Source organism: Aegilops tauschii, chromosome 5, assembly GCF_002575655.3.
Source record: "Aegilops tauschii subsp. strangulata cultivar AL8/78 chromosome 5, Aet v6.0, whole genome shotgun sequence".
NCBI classification, from domain to species: domain Eukaryota; kingdom Viridiplantae; phylum Streptophyta; class Magnoliopsida; order Poales; family Poaceae; genus Aegilops; species Aegilops tauschii.
The window spans coordinates 335,968,507-335,995,105 of NC_053039.3; the positions used below are offsets into that span (position 1 = coordinate 335,968,507).

The 26,599-nt window shown below is 48.5% G+C and overlaps 1 protein-coding gene across 1 annotated transcript; it reads left to right on the forward strand.

Annotated features, from left to right (window-relative positions):
• Nucleotides 1-12,487: 12,487 nt before the first annotated feature.
• On the forward strand, nucleotides 12,488-26,553 carry LOC109763614 (transcription initiation factor TFIID subunit 2). The gene is made up of 25 exons (XM_020322460.4): nucleotides 12,488-13,054; nucleotides 15,023-15,626; nucleotides 15,719-15,870; nucleotides 15,965-16,031; nucleotides 16,296-16,495; nucleotides 16,635-16,788; nucleotides 17,244-17,328; nucleotides 17,421-17,512; nucleotides 18,710-18,835; nucleotides 18,906-18,959; nucleotides 19,317-19,373; nucleotides 19,900-19,997; nucleotides 20,091-20,426; nucleotides 20,502-20,589; nucleotides 21,326-21,451; nucleotides 21,518-21,574; nucleotides 22,046-22,125; nucleotides 22,252-22,294; nucleotides 22,843-22,929; nucleotides 23,031-23,120; nucleotides 23,976-24,034; nucleotides 24,124-24,214; nucleotides 24,313-24,478; nucleotides 24,544-24,727; nucleotides 25,182-26,553. The coding sequence occupies exons 1-25, from the start codon at nucleotides 12,945-12,947 to the stop codon at nucleotides 26,212-26,214; spliced, it is 4,239 nt and encodes a 1,412-aa protein (XP_020178049.3). The 5' UTR covers nucleotides 12,488-12,944; the 3' UTR covers nucleotides 26,215-26,553.
• Nucleotides 26,554-26,599: the final 46 nt, after the last annotated feature.

Below are 26,599 nucleotides of genomic sequence, written 5' to 3' on the forward strand. Positions count from 1 at the left end.
GAACATCTTGTCGCACTATGTGAAGGAAATATGCCCTAGAGGCAATAATAAAGTTTTTATTTTATATTTCCTTATTCATGATAAAGGTTTGTTATTCAGGCTAGAATTGTATTCATCGGAAACTTATATACATGTGTGAATACATAAACAAATATAGTGTCCCTAGTAAGCCTCTACTAGACTAGCTCGTTGATCAAAGATGGTTAAGGTTTCCTAACCATAGACATGTGTTGTCATTTGATAACGGGATCACATCATTAGGAGAATGATGTGATGGACAAGACCCATCCGTTATCTTAGCATATTCGTCGTTCAGTTTATTGCTATTGCTTTCTTAATGCCAAATACATATTCCTTCGACTATGAGATTGTCGGATCTCGGGTTCCGGCAAAACCCTTAAGGTTCAAACTCTGGGGTGCGCGCGAAGATCTCTCCCTCACCGATCACGCCCTCACACGCTTCGTGATCTCTAGGCTAGCTCGACGAACTCGCAACACAAGGGACACAAGATTTATACTGGTTCAGGCCACCGTTGTGGTGTAATACCCTACTCCAGTGTGGTGGTGGTGGGTTGCCTCTTGGGCTGAGGATGAACAGTACAAGGGGAAGAACAACCTCTCGAGGAGAGGTGTTCTTGTGCTTGTTGAACTTGAGGGTGTGTGAGGATTGCTCCAGATGGGGATCTCCTCCTACTGTGGTGGCTAGTCCTATTTATAGAGGCCCCGGTCCTCTTCTCAAATATTGAGCGGGAAGGGATCCCACAACGGCCAATTTGAAAGGGGATAGCTAGTACAGCTTATCCTGACAAAAGTAGTCTTCGCCTGCCAAACGCTCTGGTGGTGACGCCGCCTTGGGCTCCACAGTGACCTCCGTCTTGCTGTCCTGCTGGTCTTGGTCTCGTTGCGCCGATAGGGAAACCTTTGCTTGACGCCTCGGTACTCCTCGCCTGCGCTTGCCCCCTTAGCACCAAAGGTTCTAAGGACACTGGTGGTGACGCCGCCTTGGGCTCCAAGGACACTGTGCGCGCTGGCGCCCGTCTGGCCTTGACCGTCATAGCTCACATCACGAGAACCTCGCGAGGTTTGCCTTGCCTTGATCTCTCCGCCCATCGCGAGCCAGCCTGGTGAGGCCGCTCCCGAGGAGGTCTTGTGTCGTCCGCCTCGCGAGGCTTGGCCCCTCGCGAGGGTCCTGAAAGCTTGTTGGTGAAGATGGGTCGTACAGGCCCGCTAACAGAGCCACGCCGTGGGCCGCAGGCAGGCAAGTCTGGGGACCCCCGTTCCCAGAACGCCGACAGTAGCCCCCGGGCCCAAGGCGCGCTCGGACTTGGCTTCGAAGCGAAGCCAAAGGGCAAGTGTGGAGTGTTGCGGGCCTCCACAGCCTGCGGCCTCGGTCGACGCATGGCGGTTGATTGGACGTGGGCATCTCCGCTTCCCCACGCTGCCTCGGTAACTGCCCGACTGTCAAAAGGTTGGCACAGACAGTGCTTGCCTTCATTGCTCCCTTCCATCTTGCTCCAGATCCCCTTTCTCGCTTCTTGCCGTCAAAATCCCCAGATCTGCTCCCGTCCCCTTCCGCATCGGCGACCAATGGCGCCCCGGAAGGTCAAGCCTGCCTCGTCGCCGGCCTGGTACGAGCCGGCTCTCGACGCTCCCAACGTCTCGGAGAAGAGCCTCGCTGCCACTCGCCTGCTAGTGGCGGGGGAGAGCAACGAGTGGGGGAAGACTGAGCTCCGGGCTGGTTCCGCCGTGCCGGAGCCTGAGGGAAGCACCTTCTCCCCCTTCTTCACGAGCAGTATCATGGCGGGGCTGGTTCCCCCCTTCTCTAACTTCTTCTATGAGGTCCTCGGCCACTACGGGCTGCAGGCGCTGCATCTCCATCCCAACTCCATCCTTCTCCTGTCGATCTTCGCCTACTACAGCGAGACGTATCTCGGCGTGATGCCGTCCGTGGCCCTTTTGCGCCACTTCTTCTTCCTCCGCGTCAATGAGGGTCGTACCTCCGGGTGTGCCAACTTCATTGCGGCCGGCAAGGCCAACTCGATCTCGAAGACCGGAAAGAAGGCCGACGGCTTCCGGAGCAAGTGGGTCCTGATGGACGCCAAGTGCGTCCACCCACGCTTGATGCTGCCAACGGAGATGCCCCTGTCCGACAAGGGGTGGTCTTGCATGAAGCTCACTGATGAGCGGGCAACATTGGTGTTGGAGCAGATGAAATATGACCTGAAGCCGGGCAATGCGAAGGCGGCGAAGGTGACTGGGCCCATGCTTCTGAGGGAATTCTTGATGCTGCACGTGGCCCCGCTTCAGGCGCGTACGCGCCCCCTGTGGCGGCTCGGGGATGAAGGGGACAAGGTTCGCCTGAGCCCGGAAGCCTTGCCTAACGATGAGCTGGCTGCAGCTCTGCGCCTCTTGGTCGGGGACGACCAAGAGTACCCGTCGAGCGCCTTCGTTCCCTGGTTCCGCCGCAAGGACTGGGAGCAGGTCGTGGCCGCCAGGCCTACCTTCGACGAGCGCGGGCTGGTGCCACCTGCGCCCTCCGGAGCTCCTGCGCCGCCGCCGCCGGTGGAGTTGTCTTTTGATGAGTCCCGCGAGGAGGAGGAAGGGGAGGGCGAGGAGCACAACTCGGAGGTGACCCCCGAGGGGATGGGGGAGACCTCTCCCTTGAGCAAGGCCGACATTCTCCGCACCCTGCCGGATGACGACAAGGTCGGCGCCCGCCAGGAGAAGGGGGAGCTGCCCGTTATCCCGACGAGGGGCAGGTCGTCGCTGGTCTCCCGAGATGTTACTCCCGCCTTGACGCCGCCTGAAGCTGCTTCTGGCCCCTCTGTTGCGCCGTCTTCTGCCCCCGGAGTCCGCGCGCCCACTCCTCAGGCTTCAAGCTTACTAAGCGGAGGGTGGACTACGCTGCGGTGGACCAGTAAGTGTTCGAGCTTCGTCTTGTTCTTGCTTATGTTGCCGCTTCCTGGCATTCCTCCTTGGTTGACCAGGCCGCCGCCTGCGGCGAAGAAGAGGAAGGAGGATGCAGCGGCCACGCCTGGGGTTGAACCATCTGCAGCGGCCGCACCCCCCTCTACGAAGAAAGGGAGCGACAGCACTCGCACCTCTCCGGCCCGGTCGCCCTCGCGAAGCCTGGAGGGGCGTCGTCCACAGGGGTCAGCCCCCGAGGCCCCGCTGGCTCCAGAAGTGCTGATGTCCGGCTCGGCTGCTCAGGTCCCGAAGGCTCAGGAGCCCTTGGTCTCCCAGGTCCTGGTGACGACGTCACCTCCTCCTGCTGCGCCAGTGCTTCCAGGTCCCTCTGCTTCTCCTGATGTCTTGGAGCGCGCCCTTTTGGAGATGGCCCAGCTACGAGAAGATCTCCAGGGCGCCGACTCCCACCTGGTAGCCGGGCACCTGGAGTTGGTCTCCGGCTGGCTTCATTCCGACGTGTCCGTATGAGCGACGCTGAGCCAAGCCGTGGCGGCCTCCGAAAGGAAGAAGCAAGCCACCGCCCAAGCTGCAGCTGCTCATGAAGTGGCGCTGAAGGATGCCGAAACCGCCCAGGATCGTTGCCGGGCGCTGGAGGCCGAACTGAAGAATCTGCGCGATCTGCGCGTGGAAGAAGCTCGTGGCCGCCAGGTGGAGGAGGAGAAGATGAGGGCCCGGGAGGACGCCATCAAGGATCGCGATGCTGAGCTGGGGGAGCTGGCGAAGGCGCAGGCCGCGGAACGCAGCCGGCTGGAGGAGCTGGAGCGGAAGGTGGGGGCGAGGGAGGTCGATCTTGACGCCAAGGCGAAGGTCCTGGCTGAAGACCATGAGGCCTTCGCGCTTCTCGAGAAGAGGTCCCACACGATGCTGAAGGCACTCTACGAGAAGGCTTGGAGAGGCTGCTGACCACCGACGAGGACGGCCCCGCCAAGCTGCTTCCCTACTTGGTTGACGCGCTGGAGGAGGTCGTGATCGGCATCGGTCCCATGGCAGAGGAAGAGGCCCGCGTTCTTTCCTCGGCCGCGCTGATGCGGGTCTTCAGCCACTTCCATCTTCGCGACCCCTCCGCCCGCCTTGACGAGCTGCTGGAGCCTGTGGACGAGGAGCGTTGTGCGGCCGCAGCCGCAGCCGTGAAGGGCCAGGTGGAGGCCCTGCTGAAGAAGTTCTGCGGCTTCGCTCTCGCGCCTTCGGCCAGTGGTGCAGGTGGAGGCGATGCCACCAAGGAAGGAGCACCTCTTGCGGGCGACGGTGGTGTCCAGGGGTGACCTGCGGCTGCTTTCCTGTTTTATTCCTGCAACATGCATCATGCCTCGTGGAGGCGTTTAAACTTGTGTTTGGTATTTGGGAGAACAATATGGCTTGTAATGTTTGCTTTGAGATTTTGCGATTTTCTTTCTATTTGCTTTACGTTCTACGTCGTCAGAGCCCGGCCCCGCGCATACCTCAACCGCCATCGGGCCGACCGGAGACCAGGACGGGACCAAGGAGTGAGGGGCTACGTGACCAGTCAGGCTCCTGAGTCGCGATGCTCAGGAGTCCCCCTTGACGCGCAGACAACTTATAGGAAGGAGATGCGGGGATAGGTTTAGTGTTCTACGTCGGCAGAGCCCGGCCCCGCGCATACCTCAACCGCCGTTGGGCCGACCGAAGACCAGGACGGACCCAAGGAGTGAGGGGCTACGTGACCAGTTAGGCTCCTGAGCCGCGATGCTCAGGAGTCCCCCTTGACGTGCAAACACCCTTCATACCTTTGCCCTCGCCGAGGCTCGGCTCGGGAGGGGCGCGCGACGACCAGGTCCGGGGAACCTGGTTGGGTGGCATACTCTTGGGCGTGACCCGAGCGCAGCCCCTGTGCCCAGCCCCCTCGCACGACTTTCCCGAGGGGAGGTGTTGCAGTGAGGCCAGACACTGAGCTCAGGGGCTCCCTGAGGTTGATGCGGCCGTGGGGCCGCCCTCAGTTGTTTATCACCAGCGCGGAGCATAGCGCTTCCGCACTTGGACAGGCATAGCCGCTCCTCGGCAGTGTCGACGGCTAGCACGGAGCATGGTGCTTCCACTGGTACGTGGGAGGGGACTCCCTACCGCGGAGAGCCCCCGGGGCGTGTACAGCCCCGCCCTGACACGTGGCTTGCACGGCAGGGCTGGACGAGGTGTGTCTGGGCACTCGTGAGCCAGCGCGGGACTCACGAGGCCCTACCTCAAGGCGGGTTGCGCCTGGTCTTGGTTCTTGTTCGCTGTGTTGGTCCTGCGAGGTGGTCAGACAACCTGCGTTGAACGGATCTCCTGAGGTTATCGCGTGAGAAGGTCAAGCACCAACGGCCCCAGGAGGTGACGCGAACGGGGCCGGCCCGCCAGACAGAGCTCAGCCGTTGGATTTATCGACGCTGCAGGGATGGGCCCGAGCACAGACATCGTGCCTAACCCTCTCACGTGAAGGGTCCCGAAGAAAGACGACCAGCGCGCGGCTCCCGCAGTGGGTGACAATCGAGCAGGTGATAGTCATAGATAGATTAAGTACGGAAAGCGAACTGGCTCTAGTAAATGCAAGGAAGATACATGCCACCGGGTCAGGCCCGAGCGGCTTGGGGATGATGCAGCCCGAGGGGCACCCCCAGCAAGGTAAGCTAATGACATAAAAAAGAGGATATATGCCACAGGGACGGACCCATGCGGCCTGGGAATGATGCAGCCCGAGGGGCGCTCCCAGCTAAATAAACTTGGAAAATGTCACCTGGTTCTGTTGTTGAAGAAATGTTGAGGCAGCTGAAGAGGCGTGGCGAAGGGGTTGCTCCTCACGAGCCACCGGGACCCTGAGCCTCAGGAGGCTCCGGGGGTCCAGGCGGTTCCTTAAGGACTCTCTCCATCTCCGTCAGGACGACATGGTGCCTGGCTTCCTGAGCCGCCAGGATGCGCCGCAAGTTGCGCTGATAAGCGGATGCCATGCTCGGCAGGCCGAATGGCATGCGAACGTAACTGTGCGGTGGGCCCTCGCAGCGTCCCACGCGCGAAGGCCAGAAGGGCTCCTGAGACGCGGCCCTGTTGAGTCCTAGGACATCGATACAGACGCAAAGCCCGGCATCCTCGCCTGGATGGGGAGCTGCGCCCGGTGAACGGCGGTCGCCGCGCATGGCTCTCGCGTCCTGCAGTTCCTGAGTGGTCTTGGCGATGAACTCTTGAGCGTTAGGCGCCCCTCATCCTGTGTCCTCCTGAGGGAGACGTATCACGAAGCACGCCTCCAAGTGGTGCTCGAGCGCCTCCCTCGTGATGTTGGCGAGGTCTGAGGCCCTCCAGAAGAGAGCCCCCGAGCCCTGCCCGAGGAGGGCGCCAGGCGCGCCTTCCTATGCGAGGGAGGGAGGCGCCCTAGGTGCGGGCGCTGGTCCTGACGAGGTACCACTCGCGTCGCCACCCTCCTGAGGTTCTGCACGAAGTAGCTGCTTCTTCTTCTTCTTGGGGACAACCTCAGGAGGGTATTGAGTTGCGCTGTTGTCGGGGTCTTCGATTAACGCTGCTTGGAAGGCGCGCTCGAGGGAGCACACCGCATCTCTTTCTCCGCAGGGGACTGTGATGATCCCGCCGCTCCCTGGCATCTTGAGGACGTTGTAGCCGTGGTGCGTTACCGCCATGAACTTGGCCAGGGCTGGATACTCGAGGATGGCATTGTACGGTAGGCGGATGTGTGCGACATCGAAGTCGATGAGCTTGGTGCGGTAGTTGTTGCGTTCTCCGAAGGTGATAGGGAGGCAGACCTGCCCTATCGGTGTGGTGGAACCATCGGTCACTCCTGAGAAAGGCTTGGTAGGCTGAAGCTGGTCGTAGGGCACTTGAAGGTTGTCGAACGTGTCGACGGACAAGACGTTGAGTCCTGCGCCGCCATCGATGAGCGTCTTGGTGACTTGTACGTTGCTGATGACGGGTGAACAAAGCATTGGGAGAGCGCTAGCAATAGCTGTGCACTTGAGTTGATCTGCCGAACTGAAAGTGATAGTGCACTTGGACCACCTGAGCGGGCGAGTGGCCTCGAGCTTGGGGAGGACTGCGTTCACCTCGCGGGCAAACTGCTTGAAGATTCGTTGTGAGGCCAGGGCTTGAGCTCCGCCCAAGATGCAGGCGATAGCACATGGCTCCTAGAAGCCCCCAGCCCCCTCGTCTTGATGGTGGTCGTCGTTCCTTCTTGGTGGGGGCGGCAGAGGAGGAAGCCCATCATTGCCCTGAGGACGGTCCTCGCGTGGCTGATCCCTCCAAGCACCCTCACGAGGCTGGTCCTGCCAGCGGTCCTCACGAGGCCGGTCGCGCCACTCCTGGCGTGGGCCACGGTCGTCCCAGCGTCCTCCGCCACATCATCCTCCTCGGTCGTAGCCTCGGTCGCTGCGCTCGGGGCGTCGACCAAAGCATCCATCGCGAATGGCCCTGAGCTCTTGACAATCGTTGGTGTTGTGACTGTGCACATTGTGGAAGGTGCAAAATGGTCGGCTGCTCTTGGATGACTCAGGCTGGTCCCTGCCGCGCTTCGTGTCCGGCTCTGCCGCGAGTACGGCTGCTCCCTTGCGCTTCACGTCCTTGGCCTTGGCTTTCTTCTCCTCCAGGTCGGCAGCCTGGGAGGTCGAGAAGGGAAAGGCGCCCTTCCTCAGCCCTTGCGCACTTGGTCGCCAGGTTGAACAGCTCCAGGGATGTGCACAACTCCTCGTGGATGGCGAGCTCCTCCTTCATCTTGACGTCGCCGATGCCATCGGAGAACGCCGAGATGATGGCATCGTCCGTCACCTTGGGGATCTTGAGACGAACGTTGTTGAAGCGCTGGATGTACTTCTAGAGGGTCCCTCCTGGTTGTTGCTTGACGCGACGCAGACCACTCGTGGCAGGGAGGAGGTCGCGAGTGCCCTGGAAGTTGGCGATGAAGCGGTCGCGCATCTCGTCCCAGGAGGAGATCGAGCCTGGAGGCAGGTTCAGGAGCCACGAACGAGCGCCGTCTTTGAGCGCCATGGGGAACTAGTTCGCCATGACTTTCTCGTCGCCGTTGGCCGCCTCGATGCTCAGCTCGTAGAGCTGCAAGAACTCCGCGGGGTCGGGGTGCCGTCGTAACGAGGAGGCAGATCCGGCTTGAACTTGCCCGGCCACGCGACGCTACATAGCTCGGGGGTGAAGGCGCGGCAACCGGGGCCCGTCTTGGAGGTGGAGCTTGGTCTTGGCGCCCGCGCGCCGCCACGGCGAGCGGCGCAGGGCCCTGCCGCAGCAAGCGATCCTGACGTGGCGGTGCGGGGAGCGGTGGAGCGTTCTCTTGCGGGCGAGGGACTTCTTGGCAGCTTCTTTCTTCGCGCATGGGCGCCGGGCGCGGTGGGTCGCGCCGCGGAGCCGTGCGCCTTGGCGCCAGGGCGCCGTCTTGGTGCATAGGTGGCGGAGGTGCTCCGTGAGCTACGTCGCCTATAGCTGGTGGTGGGCGAGGCAGTGAAAGGGACGGTGCAGGGGAACCCCCTGCGGTGCTGACAAGCTCGGCGATGCGGTCCAACCAGTCCTCATAGAGGTCGTCAACGGGGCGGTAACGCAGGAGCTCATGCGCCATGAGGAGCGCGGCCCGCGCGTCCGTGGGAGCACGACGAGCGTGAGACGACGAACCGGCCGGGGTCAGCGACGGAGTAGCGGTGCGGCCGTCACGCCGCACCGAGGGTGCAGCGAGGAGGCTTGCTGCTCGTTCCCCGCCGGGCTGGTGGCGGCGTTGGCGGCAGGCGACGGAGAACGACGAAGTGGCCCGCTGACGGGAGCTGTCTGGGCGACGCGAGTGGCGAGGGCAGCCCTGCGCTCAGCGTGGGCTCGGTGGGCGTCCACCATGGAGATGACGAAGCAACGGGGCGCGGAGCGACGGAAGGAAAGCTTCAGCGCACCCCTACCTGGCGCGCCAAATGTCGGATCTCGGGTTCCGGCAAAACCCTTAAGGTTCGAACACTGGGGTGCGCGCGAAGACCTCTCCCTCACTGATCACGCCCTCACACGCTTCGCGATCTCTAGGCTAGCTCGACGAACTCGCAACACAAGGGACACAAGATTTATACTGGTTCGGGCCACCGTTGTGGTGTAATACCCTACTCCAGTGTGGTGGTGGTGGATTGCCTCTTGGGCTGAGGATGAATAGTACAAGGGGAAGAACAACCTCTCGAGGAGAGGTGTTCTTGTGCTTGTTGAACTTGAGGGTGTGTGAGGATTGCTCCAGATGGGGATCTCCTCCTACTGTGGTGGCTAGTCCTATTTATAGAGGCCCCGGTCCTCTTCTCAAATATTGAGCGGGAAGGGATCCCACAACAGCCAATTTGAAAAGGGACAGCTAGTACAACTAATCCTGACAAAAGTAGTCTTCGCCTGCCAAAGGCTCTGGTGGTGACGCCGCCTTGGGCTCCACGGTGACCTCCGTCTTGCCGTCCTGCTGGTTTTGGTCTCGTTGCACCGATAGGGAAACCTTTGCTTGATGCCTCGGTACTCCTCGCCTGCGCTTGCCCCCTTAGCACCAAAGGGGAAACAAGGACACTGTGCGCGCTGGCGCCCGCCTGGCCTTGATTGTCATGGCTCACGTCACGAGAATCTCGCGAGGTTTGCCTTGCCTTAATCTCTCCGCCCCTCGTGATCCAGCCTGGTGAGGCCGCTCCCGAGGAGGTCTTGCGTCGTCCGCCTCGCGAGGGTCCTGAAAGCTTGTTGGTGAAGATGGGTCGTACGGGCCCGCTAGCAGAGCCACGCCGTGGGCCGCAGGCAGGCAAGTCTGGGGACCCCCGTTCCCAGAACGCCGACAGAGATTATGCAACTCCCGGATACCGCAGGAATACCTTGTGTGCTATCAAACGTCACAACGTAACGGGGTGATCATAAAGATGCTCTACAAGTATCTTCGAAGGTGTTTGTTGAGTTGGCATAGATCGAGATTAGGATTTGTCACTCCGAGTATCAGAGAGGTATCTCTGGGCCCTCCCGGTAATACACATCATAAGAAGCCTTGCAAGCATAGTGACTAAGAAGTTAGTTGCAAGATGATGTATTATGGAACGAGTAAAGAGACTTGCCAGTAACGAGATTGAACTAGGTATGAAGATACCCACGCTCGAATCTCGGACAAGTAACATACCGATGGACAAAGGGAATTACGTATGTTGTCATAAGGTTCGACCGATAAAGATCTTCGTAGAATATGTAGGAGCCAATATGGGCATCCAGGTTCCGCTATTGGTTATTGACCGGAGTGGTGTCTCGGTCATGTCTACATAGTTCTCGAACCCGTAGGGTCCGCACGCTTAACGTTCGTTGATGATATAGTGTTATATGAGTTATATGGATTTGGTGACCGAATGTTGTTCGAAGTCCCGGGCGAGATCACAGACATGACGAGGAGTCTCGAAATGGTCGAGAGGTAAAGATTGATATATAGGACTATGGTATTCGGAGACCAGAATAGTTTCGGAGTGCACCGGGTAGTCATCGGGTCACCGGAAGGGGTTCCAGACACCCCCGATAAGTTTATGGCTTAATGGGCCAAAGGAGGGGACAAACCAGCCCACTAGGGGGCTGGTGCGCCCCTCTACATGGCCGGCCGGCCCTAGGGGAAGGAAAGGGGAGGGGTGGCCCCTCCCGCCTTTCCCTCCTCTTGAGAGAAAGGAAAGGGGGGTGCGCCTCCTCCTCTTGCCTTCCTCCCGTACTCATATATGGAAGGGGGGGGCGGCTTGGGGAAGTCCCCAAGTAGGATTCGTCCCTACTTGGGGCGCCCCTTGGCCTCTCCCCTCTCCCCCACCTATATATATGTGGGAGGGGGGTGCCTAGGACGACCACGACAATTGTTTAGCCGTGTGCGGCGCCCCCTCCACCGTTTACACCCTCGGTCATATTTTTCGTAGTGCTTAGGCGAAGCCCTGCGGAGATAACTTCACCGTCACCATCACCACGCCGTCGTGCTGCCGGAACTCATCCACTACTTCGCCGTCTTGCTGGATCAAGAAGGCGAGGACGTCACCAAGCTGAACGTGTGCTGTACGCGGAGGTGCCATACGTTCTGTACTCGATCGGTTGGAGCGCGAAGAAGTTCGACTACATCAACCGCGTTAACAAACGCTTCCGCTTACGGTCTAAGAGGGTATGTAGACACACTCTCCCCTCTCGTTGCTATGCATCTCCATGGATAGATCTTGCGTGTGTGTAGATTTTTTTTTGTTTTTCATGCAACGTTTCCCAACACTATGACGTGGCTAGGCTCCACGCCTGAACTTGCCATGTTATAGTAGCGATGCTACGTGACTAATACAAAGTGATTTCCCGCAAAAAAGAAGGTGGTTGTATCCTCAGCCCATCAAAGATTAAATTTTAGTTTGAAACTTGTGTGTCTCATAGAGAGAAAAATTATTTCAGTATAGGCGATGTTCCTATCGATAACAAGGTGCCTTTAGTGTCTTCATCAATCTTAAAATCTGTTGGCTCACTCTTTCCTACGTGTCCATAGGGGTAGAATGTTCGTATGTGCGTTCGTAATGGTGATTGGTGATTGTATGCGCGCATACATGTTTTTTCGTCTTTTCTAAATTATTTTGAGTGTATACCCACATCCAAATGTGGTAGCTTTGTGAGAGCGGTTTTTATCTTCACTCGGGTGAACAGTAAATAAAAAAACAAATATTAAATTTTTTGAAATTTTTGCACATCAAAGAGAAGAGACGCTTATAGGTGCTTGCAAATTTCCGAGCTGAGATGACATTCATATTGAAGCTCTGATTTTGTTTTTTTTTTTGTATCAAACTCTTCAGATGTCATCTCAATGCGAAGTTTTGAAGGCACCTAGAAAAGTCTTTCAAGTTTGATGTGTAAATATTTCAGTTTTTCTATAATTTGTTTGGCATTTTATTTGAATTCACTGTTCAGTAGTGGAGCATATGAACTTGCGATAGTTACTTTTTTCTTTTGAGAAGCTCGAGATCAGACTTTCTTTTTAGGGGAAACCCAAGCTTTATTCATCAAACTCCTGAAGGAGAGGAATGCAGAAGGGATCAGGAGGTTGTAGCAACTAAACATGTCTACCCTGATCAAGAGAATACGAAAACTTGGCTAACCTATCATCATCAACATTTGCTCGAGATCATAGTTGGACTTTCGAATCCGACTGGCCCATAAGTTCATTTGGATTTTTTGAGGGGGACGAACTTTAAATCCCAGGCCCACACAACAGCCCATCCTCAAGTATTCGCTCGGCCTAAAGGCCCTGTTTGGTTCAGCCTTTATCGACGGATTCCGCTGCCGTGCAGCAGAATCTGAACCAAAGGGCGAACCCAGCAGAATCCGATTCCAGAAATCCGCTGCCAAAATCTGAACCAAAAACGGAAGCAGCCCAGGACGTGCTTTCCAAAATCTGATTCCGCTGCGGGCCAAAATCTAAAAAAGCTGTATCAGCTGGTTTGTCAAATGACCTATATATTTTTTACATCAGATTTTCCACAGCTGTTTTTCCACAGCAGATTTTTCACAACTACTTTTAGAAATCCACAGCCGAACAACACGGCCAGAAGCCACCGATGTGCCGATTACCACATCAGAGAACAGAATGGAAGAAAAGGGTAGCTGCCAGCTGCACAGCTAGCATAGATCGGGTCTATAGACTTCCGGGACATAACCTTACGATGTCAGTCGTCACGCCCGTCGAGGCTTCCGGTCCCACGCCGCAACCCATACACCGGATCCACGCAGCCCAGCCGCCGGGCGGCGAAAGATCTGAGCCGCGACGGGCTCCAACGCCGGCGAGCGCTCGCTCATCTGGCCTATAAAATTCACCCGCCTCCCCCCCCCCGGCTTCGCGTCCCTCGGAGTGCCCGATGACGTGGCGCCCCTCCACGCCTCCGCCACCACCACCTCACTAAGCCGCCCGACACCACCGTACTCCGACCGACGAACCCCCTTTTAGCAGCTTCCAAACCCTAGAAGGGGAGCAGGCGGAGCAGCGCAGAGGGGAGCATTCGAGGAGCGCCGCGATGGCCAAGGCGCGGAAGCAGAAGCCGGAAGGGGGCGCCGGCGGAGGCCCCACCGTGCTCCACCAGAAGCTGTGCCTCTCCATCGACATGGAGAACCAGCTGATTTACGGGTGAGCCTCGCCGCCGCTTATTCTGCCCGAATAGCTTCGACCCACTCATGCCCGTGCCCTAATGCGCGCGACTTTAGCTGCCTTTTGGGGATGCTTAGTGTCATATGCTTCCTGCCGCGAGGGCTAGGGTTTGGAGTTGGCGATTGAGTGGTATATTGGTGCTGTGAGCGTTTGTGTTTGTGCTTTGGAGCTTGAATTGTGCAATGCTTAAAAAATTGGGCAATGCCGTGGGGCAGTTAGTTCCAAGGCACTGACTCTTGTCTTGTTTGATTTATCTATGAATCGGAGTTAATTGAGTAGAGACCACACTTACATTTGTATTGAAATGGTAGTGCTTAGCCTCTTGCTCTGTATTTGGTCAGGATTGGTTGTTTTTAGTTTGGTCTGTTTATCAATCTGTGCATCTATTGCTGCTATTATCCAGTTTCTGTGTTAATTATGCAATATAATAAATATAATAGTGTGCCTTTCACCATGAGAAAATGTGTTGCTCCCTGCGGTAGGCAAAATGGCAAATGCCCAGTAGCATTTTCGAGTTGAACTGTTAAAAATGAGGTTACAGTTAGCTGATATAGCCTGATAAAACATATACAGTAGTCTTGTCCTGATTAGCAATCCATCTCCATGGCTTGCTGGGTTCATGTAAGAGAAGTTAAAAAAACAAAGTAAAAATTGTGGCATGCTGAGAGTGCAGTAATTTGGAAGGAAACTTTCCCACTCCCACGGTATTCATACAAAAATTCAATGGATTCAAGAACTTCATAAAGAGCTGTTTTATCATTTAATAAATTATTAAATTGTATCTGTAGAGGCAAAATTGCAAGCTACTTTATGTGCTTAACAGCTAAATTATCACTGCTAGGATCAGTTTGAGTGGAGGCATGTGCCATAGTAAGCAATTTTTTATGGAGGCAACAAGTTTTGGTAAAAATGGGCTACCATTGTACTCCCTCTGTTCCTAAATATAAGTCTTTTAAGAGATTCCACTATAGACTACATACGGAGCAAGATGAGTGAAGCTATACTCTAAAAGGCGTCTATATAGATCCGAATGTAGTCTCTATAGTGGAATCTCTAAAAAGACTTATATTTAGGAACAGAGGGAGTAGTTCCTTAGTATGCAAATGCGAGTCTGCTTTTCTTCGAAAACAGGAATTTCTAATTGGTACACTTGGTTCTGGAGACTTGTGATGATTGATTCAGTATATGTTTCCAGATGCAATTTTAGTTGTGCATCAGAAACTAGTCCTGATCTGTAAAAATCTAAATGGAAGGATTGGACTGTCTCAACGCTACGAGAATTACTCATACAACGCTATAGAATCTATGTAGTTGTCTTCTCAACATAAGGAAGATGTTCACATACTTTCCTGTGTTAAAATTGGTCATCTGAGCAGTAGTGTGTACTAGGATTTCAGGAAATAATTCAATAATTCTGGAATCCCTAATTTCCTTCTCTCCTTCCGGATTCCCCCCTTCCCTTCTCTACCAGCGCCTGCCACGGCGCCAAATCAGGCTAGCAGGGATGTTGCCTGGGAACCAAACTCCCCCTGAGCTTCCAGATCTCTGCATATGAATTGTTTCTTAGATTATTGAATCCCAGATTGTACTTGTGGACATAGTCATTTTGACTTGTCATTGTGAGTATGTCCAATGGGTAATTGGGTGAAGGACCTGAAGGTGCCCAGATATTACTGGTTGGTGTTTTCTTGAAAATCTAATAAAATTGGGCAATATTGCTTAGTACTGTCTAAAGAAATCAAAAAATAATATCAAGTCACACTAACACGTGGCCCTGCATGCCATCCTTGCACTGTATGGTATTTTTCCAATTTATCCCTATTTACCGATGGTGCTGTGCTAATTTCCTCATTATTAGTTCATCGTCAATCGAGTATCCATAGTGCAAAACCTTTGTTATGATCCCATGGGAGCTTGCTAAACTTTATATTTGGTCCATTCATTAAGGTACACCGAGATGAAAGTTCTTCTAGCTGAGAACGATAGTTTTGCTCTACATGCTGACAGTATGACGATTAGGAACATATTGGTGGATGGTGAGGCTGCTGAGTTTGAGTATTCTCCTCATTGGAAAAACGTTGATGATCAGTCGAGTTGGTTGTCAGTATCATGTTTGAAGACTGCTGCTGATGCTGCATGCTCAGCTTACGTCTCTTCTCTAACCAGTGAAGCTGTACCTAATCTCATCATTTCATCTGAGAGATCGGTCAAGTCAACCACTGAGCTACCGGGTGATGATAATGGTGAAAAGCATGAAGGAATTGGTGGAAAACATGTTCAATTTTCTGATGACAAAGCAGTTAAAATCTGCAATGGTTCTGCGGAGGAAAATGGTAAGGAAGAGGAAAAGGAGAACAAAAAAGAAGATGCAAAAGACAATGAGAAGGAAGAGAAAACTGAGATGGAGGTGGATACAGAGAAGGCGAAGGAAACTGAAGAGGAGAAGGAGAAAGAGAAGGAAAAGGAGAAAGAGGAGAAGGACGAGGAAAAGGAAAAGGAAGTCATAAATGAAAATGAGAAAGAAAAGGAAATGCAAATCGAGAACGAAAAGGTATAAAAGGTTTTGTTAATGCATGTTAATATCATTTTTTACACTTCTAGAGTGAACATGTAGTTATGATGTGTTATTGTAAATTGTTGTAGGTGAAGAACACAAAACTGGTTCGGGTAGATTATATTTTGGAGAAGGCCGAAACTGGCGTTCATTTTGTCAACAATGTCTTGCATAGTAATAGTCAAATAAGGCGTGCACACTGTTGGTTCCCTTGCATTGATAGTGCCACGCAACGTTGTCCGTAAGTGACTTTACTTAACTCTGCCTGTTCATCTTGCTATTGTAGTTGATGTTGGTTGTTAACAATACTCTTTATACCATGATGCTATTCCCAGGTTTGACTTGGAGTTTACAGTTAGCACAGATCTAGTTGCAGTCAGCAATGGGGACTTGCTTTACCAGGTATGCTTTCAATCTGTATCACAGTGAGGCAAGGAATCGACTCGACGTAGTATCTGCTAATGGAAAACTGATGCTTTTTTTTTGTGTTGACAATGAACCTTCCATACACACTTTGTGTGTTGTAGTATGCCTATTACTCTATATTCTTTGAAAACCTATGTGATCTCTTGCCGTATTATTTCTGGAACAACCTGGCTTGTTGATTAGGGCATTATGATTGACAGCATTTTTGCTTATACATTTCGTTGATGTTGCACTATGCAGGTCTTAAGCAAGGAAGATCCTCCAAGGAAAACTTATGTATACAAATTGAGCACTCCAGTTAGTGCACAGTGGATATCATTGGTTGTAGGCCCATTTGAAGTTCTTCCTGACAAGAATGGAATAAGTGTATCCCACATGTGTTTATCTTCGACTTTGTCAAAGCTCGATAACACCATCTCATTCTTTCACGATGCTTACAGGTGCTAAACAAAACACAGTTTTGTCAAAATATTATTGTTTGGAGTTAGTATTTACTAATATCTTGAGAAGCTTCTGCTTTGGCATTTCTGAACCTTTTTACTTTCTTGACATTTGTTTTTCATGATTGTTGTTTTGCAGCTGTTACGAAGATTATCTCGCGGCATCATTTCCCTTTGGTTTATACAAGCAAATTTTTCTTCCATCTGAAATGGTAGTATCGCCAACAAGCTTTGGAGCCTCCACATGCATCTTCAGTGCAGATATCTTAAATGATGAAAAAGTTATAGACCAGGTGTATGCTTGTGTTCTCTCTGCTTTCTCCCATATCAAATGCACCAATATTGTGTGTGACTATTTCACGAACCACAGTATGCAGGACTCCCTCCGGATCGGTATACAGGACCCCCCTCGTATTTTGTGTCATGAGTCTGTCATCTGCATTAGATGTTATTATTGTATGGTTATTAGTTTGACCAATTGATTTCACTGATTTGTTTATGAATATGTCTGCTTAATTGTATGCACAATAGTTCTGCCAGATTCGGGTATGATTGGTGCATAATGCTTTAATAGACATGCACGTTGGTGATAGTTGACAGATCCATTATTAAGAATAGCCTGAGGTTCACTTGTTTAGGTTTTGCTCTGCTTTGATATTTGAATTAAAATTTTGCTAGCAGATTCTCAACTTACCTAGTTGAGATATAATAGCTACTACTGCTGTATCTAACATATAAAATAGTTCAGATTATTGGCACGAGAATCAAACTAGCATATGCTCTTGCAAGGCAGTGGTTTGGCATATACACAAGTGCGGAAGAGCCAAATGATGGTAATTATATATACCTGCTAGATCATATGTGGTACTACTTATGTAGGTAAAATTTGCTGAAGTATTGACGATATAATACTCTGTTGGAGCAGACTGGCTACTGGATGGTTTGGCTGGTTTTCTTACTGATCTTTTTATCAAGCGTTACCTTGGGAATAACGAGGCACGCTATAGGCGTTTCAAGGTTTGTTGTCTTACTTACAAAAATACTTCTATTGAGCTTCTTTTTTACCATGGAATTGTTAATCATACATATGCTACCCATTTTGAAGTTTGAACCAGGATTCTCTAGATTAATTAACTAGTTTATCATATTGAAATATAAAGTCAAGTCAGTTACCTGAAAGTTGCTGATGCTCGAATGGTTTCATTTGCTGTTAATATTTCTTTCTAAAGGAAAGCTGGAGTTAATTGATGCTAAAACGCTTCTGTATCTTAGTTCATAATGCTGCAGTGTTCTGAAATTAGTACACTGGCACAATGCTGTTTTTATTGTTGTCAGAATTATTTATATACAGTTCTTGCTGTTGTGCATTACCTTCTAGTGCTAATTTGTAAATGAATGATTGCTATTCTAGTTGATCTTGCTGTTAGAACAGTCTATGGTAGATAACAATAGGAATTTGACTCTTGTCCTTGGGATATGTTTTTGTACTATGGCTGAGTTTGCAGTTGCTAAACTGTGCTGTTCTGAACTAATTTTATTATCTGCCGTGGGAAAATAGCATGGAAACAGAAAAAAAATGGTTAGCGAAACGATAAAAGTAGGTGAAAACTGGTTAGCCAAACAAGATTATCATAAGCCACCTCAAAGCCAAACACAGCGTAGTACCTGCACTTGCAATTTTACATGATGTACTTGTGTATTTTCAGGTATTTCGTTCTACACCACATGCATCTCAGGCCATACTCTATCTCGTAAATTGTAAATAGGAGTAGAAATGCAAATAACATGTTATGTAGAAGTGTGCTGCAATGTTCAGACAAAATGTTCCTAATTAATTGGAGCACCTTCAAGAATGTTTATCTGATGAAGCCGCTTGTTATTTCTTTGTAGCCATCTTATCGTTATCTCACCACTTCCTCACTTGATTCAATTGCCTGTTGTTTTATATTCATTCACCTTGATACGGCGTAGAAAGTCCAACTTGAGCGGACCTAACTTCCAAGCGTTCTTGTTGCCCCACCTTCTGGGATTATCTTGTCCGTCTGGTTTGAAGGGATAAACCCAAATGATTAAATAAATCTGCCAAAGGGATTAAATATGACTTTCTGGCTTTGATGCTCCAACTATTCTCGACAACAATGCGTTCTCATCTTGATCTGACTCACAAGATTCTTGTTTGTTATTTATTGAAATCCTTTTGTGTACTTGTAATAGGCCAATTGCACTGTATGCCAGTTCGATGTCAGCGGTGCAACTGCTTTGGGGTCTCCTGATGCTTCAACTGATCTGTATGGAACTCAAACACTTGGCTCATATGGGAAAATTCGTTCATTGAAGGCAGTAAGTTTTGTTTTTGTGAACTATACCACTAGCTTTATGCATCATTCTCTCACATTCGTATTTGAAACAGGTGGCTGTTCTTCAAACATTGGAGAAACAGATGGGGCCAGACTCTTTTCGAAAGGTTGCTATGTGCATCTTTGGTATTCTGGTGTTTGTATTTTTGACAATTTGCTGTCTACATCAGTGAAGCAGTTTGCTTAAGCAATTGATGTAGCTTCTGAAAGTACTTGCATACCTCAGTATCTCTAGGATACAGATTGATAGCCATTTGATTACATGACTATCAATGAACAACACTTGCTGAATTGTTGAATATTTATACTTTATGCAAAAGAAAAGGAAATGTTTGTTGTGAATGAACATTCTTTTTATCATCTAACTACTGTTGTCTTTGTGTACTTAATGCTTATAGATCCTCTTGATTGACTGCTATGAGCATTGTCACTTATGATGATGTGGTTGTTGTTTCCTATTCCAGATTCTGCAGATGATAGTTGCTTCGACTCGTGCCTCGAGGACACTAAGTACGAAAGAGGTATACCTCTCATCTAACCAGTTGTTTATCGGCTTTATGCTTGTGATCTTTAGTTTGGAACTTCTCTTGGCATTTCCGAATATGCCTTTTTTCAGCCTGGAATATGTACATTCAATATATTAGGAGTGGCGCATGATATTCTACAAATGTTTGTGCTGATGTTCTAGTTACACTCCATTGTGGGCCATAACTTCTCGTACGTTAAACTAAGCACTGTAGCATGCTGATTACTGTAGTTTCACAATATGTTAGCACTTCTATGTTAGTCTGGTGGGCCCTCTTTGTTCATTTCTGCACTCTGTTGCTCTAGCTATCTGATGAGACTCATCCATCATGGCCATTGCCACATCAACAAAAGACACATACATATGTACTCCCTCTGTAAACTAATATAAGAGCGTTTAGATCACTACTTTAGTGATCTAAACACTCTTATATTAGTTTACGGAGGGAGTATTTAGCAGCATAACCTCAACTTTGTAGTATGCACACAATTGAATTTATTAGATTATGTTCATTTATTCAGTTTAGGCACCTCGCGAATAAGATTGGCAATCTTGAACGCCCATTCCTCAAAGAATTCTTTCCACGGTGGATTGAATCTTGTGGATGTCCAATTATGAGGTAAAAGAGCATTCCTTGTTTGGATTTACCCAGTAAGAAGAAATCAATCTTTTTGTTATCTCCACATGCTTACGCATTCCTTCTGCTTGCAAGATTGGGAATCTCCTATAACAAAAGGAGAAATTTGGTCGAATTAGCTGTTTCACGGGGTTGTACAGCAAAAGCTGATCCCGGTTCTGATAGTCACGTGAATGGTGATATTCAAGAAGGTGCAACTGGATGGCCAGGAATGATGAGTGTACGTGTTCATGAAACTGATGGAGTGTATGATCATCCGATACTGCCAATGGCTGGTGAAGCGTTGCAGGTGGTGGAATTACAGTGCCATTCCAAACTAGCAGCAAAGCGGTTTCAGAAAACCAAAAAGGGCTCCAAGCCTGATGGTTCTGATGACAACGTAGATGCTTCAACTCAAGAGAACCGCACAAGGTCTATTTTGACTAATCCACTTCTTTCTTTATCGTGCAGTTTACTTGAAACTTATTTCAAATCTGTTTACTGCAGCATGGATTCCCCTTTACTATGGATCAGAGTGGACCCAGAAATGGAATACCTTGCTGAAATCCATTTTCACCAGCCTATTCAGATGTGGGTGCGTATCACCAGATAAACTTAATGTTGACTTTAGTTTAATGCTGCATAGTTTGTATGAAGGAAATTAGTAATTTTTTCTTGTTTAACTGCTGGAGTCTTCCCTATTTATCTAGATCTATCGTCACTTTATTTTACATTGCCATTTTGATAATTTTGTTAAACTTCCAATACTCGGTTGTGAAGATTAAGCTACACAAAGGCAAGTATCTTTTGTATGTTCAGAAGGTGTTTATTGAATCTGGACTAGTTCAGTTTTTGCCTTGAGGTTCTGATTCCGTTCTGCCTTAGGCACCACAATATTGCCTGAGCTTGGTCAGATTTATGCTGCATCTTTCTGATCTACTGCATCCTTCAAATTTTTTTTTGTGTATATACAAATGGTCTCTGCTTCCTTGTTGGTCTTCAAATAAATGCATAAAATATCCATATGCATTTTAGATAATGTAATTTCCTCAATGTCAGTAAGACAATTGGACAAGCGTCTATAAGAGTGTTGGTATAGTTGCTTCTACATTGCAGAGCAGGGAATCTTGATAAGTTAATTAGCTTCAACATTACTTTCATATTTGTCAGACTTCTGTATATGGTGGTGCTTATTGAAATGACTTTTTGCCTGTAGTCTAAGCTTCAGGAAGAATGCAAATTAATAATTAACCAAACATGATGCCATTAGGATATATGCTTACATTTTTTTCTTCTATTTTTCACTCTAATGTTTTGAGACATTTTGGCAGATCAATCAATTGGAGAAGGACAAAGATGTCATTTCCCAGTCACAGGCAATAGCTGTTCTGGAGAAATTACCCCAGCTCTCTTTTGCTGTGATTAATGCCCTCAATAATTTCCTAAATGATACAAAGGTATTTCATCATGCTTCTTGAGACCTTAATTCCAATGTCACTTCGTACTGATTGGTAACACAACAGGCCTTTTGGAGAGTTAGAGTTGAAGCGGCATATGCATTAGCGGTAACTGCATCAGAGGTACACTTCTTTAAGTTTCCATCTGCGTGCAACTATTTATAATTTATAGGATGCATTTTATTTAGTTAATACATTTGTGGTGAAAGGGTTGGAAAGGCGGTTTTTATCCTCAGGAGTTTTACTTCAAAAGATCCATTCTGTGAAATATCAAATGTAGCATTCATATAGCTGCTGGTGGACGCGGATGCTTAAGATAGGGTGGAAAATCAAACGATGAAAATAAATCTTGAATCGGTAGTAAGTTATATATTGACTTTTGCCATGTGTGCAGTATGCTTTTGAGGTGGCTAGATCTTTAAATTCCTTTTTAATAGCTTATGCTGGCATTTTCATTTGTTTACACTGTGCAGTCAAAAAATAGGAAGATCTTGATAAGTTATTAATTTTTCAAGGGATCATGCTTTGGTGTAACGACACTTTCTACACTGTTTGTTTTGCTGCTTACCTGAATTGTTTTTTCTCTTCATTTAGGAGACAGATTTAGCTGGGCTGCTTCATCTGGTTAAATTCTATAAAAGCCGCCGGTTTGATACAGATATTGGATTACCCAGGTCAGGATCTGCATTCCTCAATAAACCTGTTGTTTTTAGTCATTAGTCACAAACTATTATGTATCCATGGCTATGTTTGCTTCGTGTTCTAAACGTGTAATAAACATTATTTTATTTTAATGATAGGCCGAACGACTTCCATGACATTCCAGAATACTTTGTTCTTGAGGTAATGCACTGAGGTAGGAATTGTATTTGTGATTAACCGTGTCAACAAAATCCATTGTATAGCATCATTACCAAGATTTTTCATACATTCATCTTTAGTTTGTTAAATTTAGTTTCAATATTTTTTGACAATATTAGAAGAGTTGGGCTTACAGTCATACATGAGAATAACCAGAATAGCAAGATAGACTTCCTCTTGGGTCATTAGAAAAGAAAATTCGTATGTTCTTGATTGTGGAGGCAACCATGCCCCCATAGGATATTCTGCAGGCTTAACTGTCAATATTGTGACTTGTATTTTACTACAGAAAAAACTCAATTGATTCGGTGTTCCAAGGACTTTTGGATCATGAAATTTCAACTAAAATATGAAATAGAAAGAAAGTAGGGTGGGGGGATTTCTAATCTCATTGCTTTATCCATACAAATGTTGCTGACACCATTTCAATTTAATGGCTGTTGATCAAGTTAGTAAATCAATGATCATGGTTATCTTTACTCAAGCCATTGTTGTTGCACTGATCTTTTTCTTTGCACTCTTTCGATTAGGCAATTCCTCATGCAGTAGCTCTTGTTAGATCATCAGATAAGAGCAGCCCGAGACAAGCTATTGAATTTATTCTTCAGCTTCTGAAGGTTTGCATTTTACCTACGAATAACATATAGCCCTATGCTTACATGTTGATGTAACAACAATTCTAATCATTTGCACTTATCTTTGTCCTGACCATTTTCAGTATAATGATAACAACGGAAATGTATACTCTGATGTCTACTGGCTAGCTGCAATGGTCCAAGCAATAGGCGAAGTAGAATTTGGCCAGCAGGTTTGTATGAATGCACATTGACTACATACAGTATGCACATTGACTACATACAGTGGCTGCATGATCAGGCTTATAATCTGTACTCAAATTTGTTAGGACTACTTGCTACAACAACAACAACAACAACAAAGCTTTTAGTCCCAAACAAGTTGGGGTAGGCTAGAGCTGAAACCCATAAGATCTCGCAACCAACTCATGGTTGTGGCACATGGATAGCTTCCACGCACCCCTGTCCATGGCTAGTTCTTTGGTGATATTCCAGTCCTAAGGAATACTTGCTAGATGAGAAAAAAATTACTAGTTAAGGAAGTGTGGGCACTCTATATAGCTGAACTAATTATGCTTTTTCCTGTCAGACCATATTTATGGTCATGCCGTGGTGATGTACCTGCCACAATTCTATTTGTTCAGTTAATTTTTTCCATCTTATTTGCTAATCCAATTTTAGTGTAAATTTATGTTGGAGGTTTGCTCTTTATCTTAAATGACATGACGTCATGGCGATATAGTGAATCCAGCCCTGGCCCAATGTGCATCTGTTGTTTCAACTTGTGCATATATTATTCTGCCAACATTGAAATTAAGGATGCAAGTGGACTGGGTTGGGCTGATACATTGGTCCATCCTAAATCCTTTTGCTTTGGCCCTAATGCCTGAGCCGTGAATAAAAAGTGAGCCACCAATTAGGCGAGATCGGTCAGTAGGTTGATCCATTTGCCCCTAACTTAAATAGGGCTAACATCCCTTTGGTTTATATTCTCGGGCGTTCTTTTGAAATATTGTCAAGTGTTCTTTAGAGAAAACCTTAGGAGAGGCCACTGATATTGGTGAATGGCATTTGATTTCCTTTTTCAGGGCATAGGTCTCCTATCCTCTCTTCTGAAGCGTATTGACCGACTCCTGCAATTTGACAAGTTCGTGGAATTGGCCTAGTAGTATTTTTTCATTTACTTGTCCTCCGATCAAGGTGATTCCTACTAACTGGCCTGAAAATTTCATGCAGCTTTATGCCTGGTTACAATGGGGTTTTGACTGTCAGCTGCATTCGAGCTCTTGCACGTATAGCGGAGAGGGTATCATCTTCCATTTGCCTTGTAAGAACGATCCCAATAATAGTCCTCACTGTCTTGTCTTATTGTCGGTGTTCTTCCTGCATAACCCAATCATATGGTGCAAAATTTTGTTACTGCAGGATCGTATTTGTGAATTGATTGCCCCTTTCCGTAGCATGGATAAACCATGGAAAGTCCGAATAGAAGCCAGCAGGGTTCTTCTTGATCTCGAGCTTCACCATAAGGGGCTAGATGCAGCTCTCTTGTTGTTCTTGAAATATACAGATGAAGAAAGATCTTTGCGAGGTTAGATTGGTGTACTTTAGGCTTCTTTTTGTTTAACTTGATTTCCTGACATTGAGTTATTGCAGGTGCGACAAAGTTGGCTGTTCATGTCTTGCGCATATGTCAAGCAAATGTTGAATCTAACGTTACTGATCAGATAAAATTGCCAACACTCTTTGGTCTCCTTCACCTGCTCAGTAGCAAAAAAGCATACAACAATGTCCTTCTTCGCCATAATGTGTTCTGCATTTTGCAAATTGCTGCTGGAAGGTTAGTAATTGTTACTTCACATGTAGGTTGATACATTCTCTCATGTTTAATTGTTATATTGCTAGATGCAACCTTTGCATATATGTTGGCTTTCCTGAAATGGGATACAAATGAATGAACTGTACTCAACATGATTTGTTATACTGCAAAGCTATTTGGCGTGTTGCTGAGTTGTGCCAATTAGTATCCTTAGTTATCATTATGCTAAGTAATGCATGATTCTGCTAGAAAAAGGTAATGCATGATCAACGCTAATTGTTACCTACTTTTCCATTTTTATTTTGTGGTACAGCCAGCTGGAATTTTGGTCAATATACATGGTCATTTAAAAAAAGATGAGGCAATGTTTCATTAGTGTATCAAGGACAAATCTGAAGTCATTGAGCATTCCTTCCAACATAAAATATGTTTTGCTGTATATTGTACCCTTATACTGATATATCTCCTATTTCAGGTCTCCAACACTGTATGGAGTTCCAAAGTTTGTCGCCCCCTCTCCACTGGTCCAGGAGATATCAGTTGATCAGCATACTAAAGCTGATTCCTCGGTTCCTCAACTATCAAGGCCTCAAGAACCTTCCACTAGCACTCCTAGTGTCCGTGAGGTCTTACCTGCCACTGGACCTTCCAAAGATGCTGATAACATATCTAACTGCAGTGAGAGAAGGAATGTTGTCAAAATTAGGGTTAGGCGTAGTGCATCATCCAGTAAAGCAGATGGTGCTGATCACCAAGATCATTCACATGGTGGAAGAAATGAAAACGAAGCGGGTCCTTGTAGTTCTATGTCGGTGGATGCCCCTATGGTTGGAGCGCCAAATGAGCCACCGACCACAAGTAATCATAATATTGAGGAGCAGAACTCATGTCATGACCGTGAATCAAGGATGTCCGCAAGCGTGAGCAACGCCAAAGTAATGGACACGTATGAAATCTCCAAGGAACTACAGTGTACAGCCGATTCAAGGACAGATGCTGCTGATTCAAGGCTAGATGCGGTTCCCAAGGATGAGTTCTCTCCTGCCGTCAATGTGCGGGAAGATGTGGATAAGCCTGGCAGTCAGCTTGAAGGAGTATCCACCAGCTATGTTGGAACCCAAGCTCCAGACTCCGTCAATGGTCTGCACTCTAAAGAGAAGAAGAGAAAGGACAAGAAAGATAAGAAGCGCAACCGAGATGAAAAACGAGACAAGAAAGATGACCCCGAGTACCTGGCGAAGAAGCGCCTTAAGAAAGAGAAGAAAAAGATGGAGAAAGAGTTGGCCCGAAAGCAGAAGGAAGGTGACAGAGCTTCTTCTCAGCAAGATATAGTAGTGAAACCCTCTGACTCGCAAGGAACTGTGGCAGCAACGCCACCGGCTCCAGAGCAAAGCGCGGAGCCCCAGGTTTCAAACAAGGATGCTGCAGTAGACACGGCACGGACGCTGACGCCGCCGCCGACCAAGAAAATAAAGATCAAATTCAAGCCCTTGAAGAAGATAGGCTAATAAGCGGAGTTGTAAGTGATCCTACCTAGACGGTCCTCGCGTCACTGTTTGTGAGGATTGAATTGCTGTACAGTAGAAAAGAAACAGGCGAGCGGTAGATTGTACGATGAGCGGCCAGATTTTTTTGTGAATGGCTAATGTATCTTGTAACACAACAACTGCCCCAGTAATTTCTGGGAGTAATTCAGATGAAGCTGTAGGGGTGGGCAACTTAGGGCGAAGGAGAGCGCCCCATTCTGTGTTATCTCCAGGTCTTACGATCCTGGATGGTGCAGTTCTGTTCAGTTCTGTTACGAAGGCCTTTCACTTGTATGCTGATAAATTTTGCCTGCATTGCAATGGTTTGCCATTTTTTATTTAATAATGTTGCTTTGTTTGACACTTT

Coding starts and splice junctions, on each gene's coding strand:
- LOC109763614 (XM_020322460.4), top strand. CDS start 12,945: ATGGCCAAGGCGCGGAAGCAGAAGCCGGAAGGGGGCGCCGGCGGAGGC. Junction 20,590..21,325: donor ACCAGCCTATTCAGATGTGG/GTGCGTATCACC, acceptor ACATTTTGGCAG/ATCAATCAATTGGAGAAGGA. Junction 24,215..24,312: donor TATCATCTTCCATTTGCCTT/GTAAGAACGATC, acceptor TTGTTACTGCAG/GATCGTATTTGTGAATTGAT.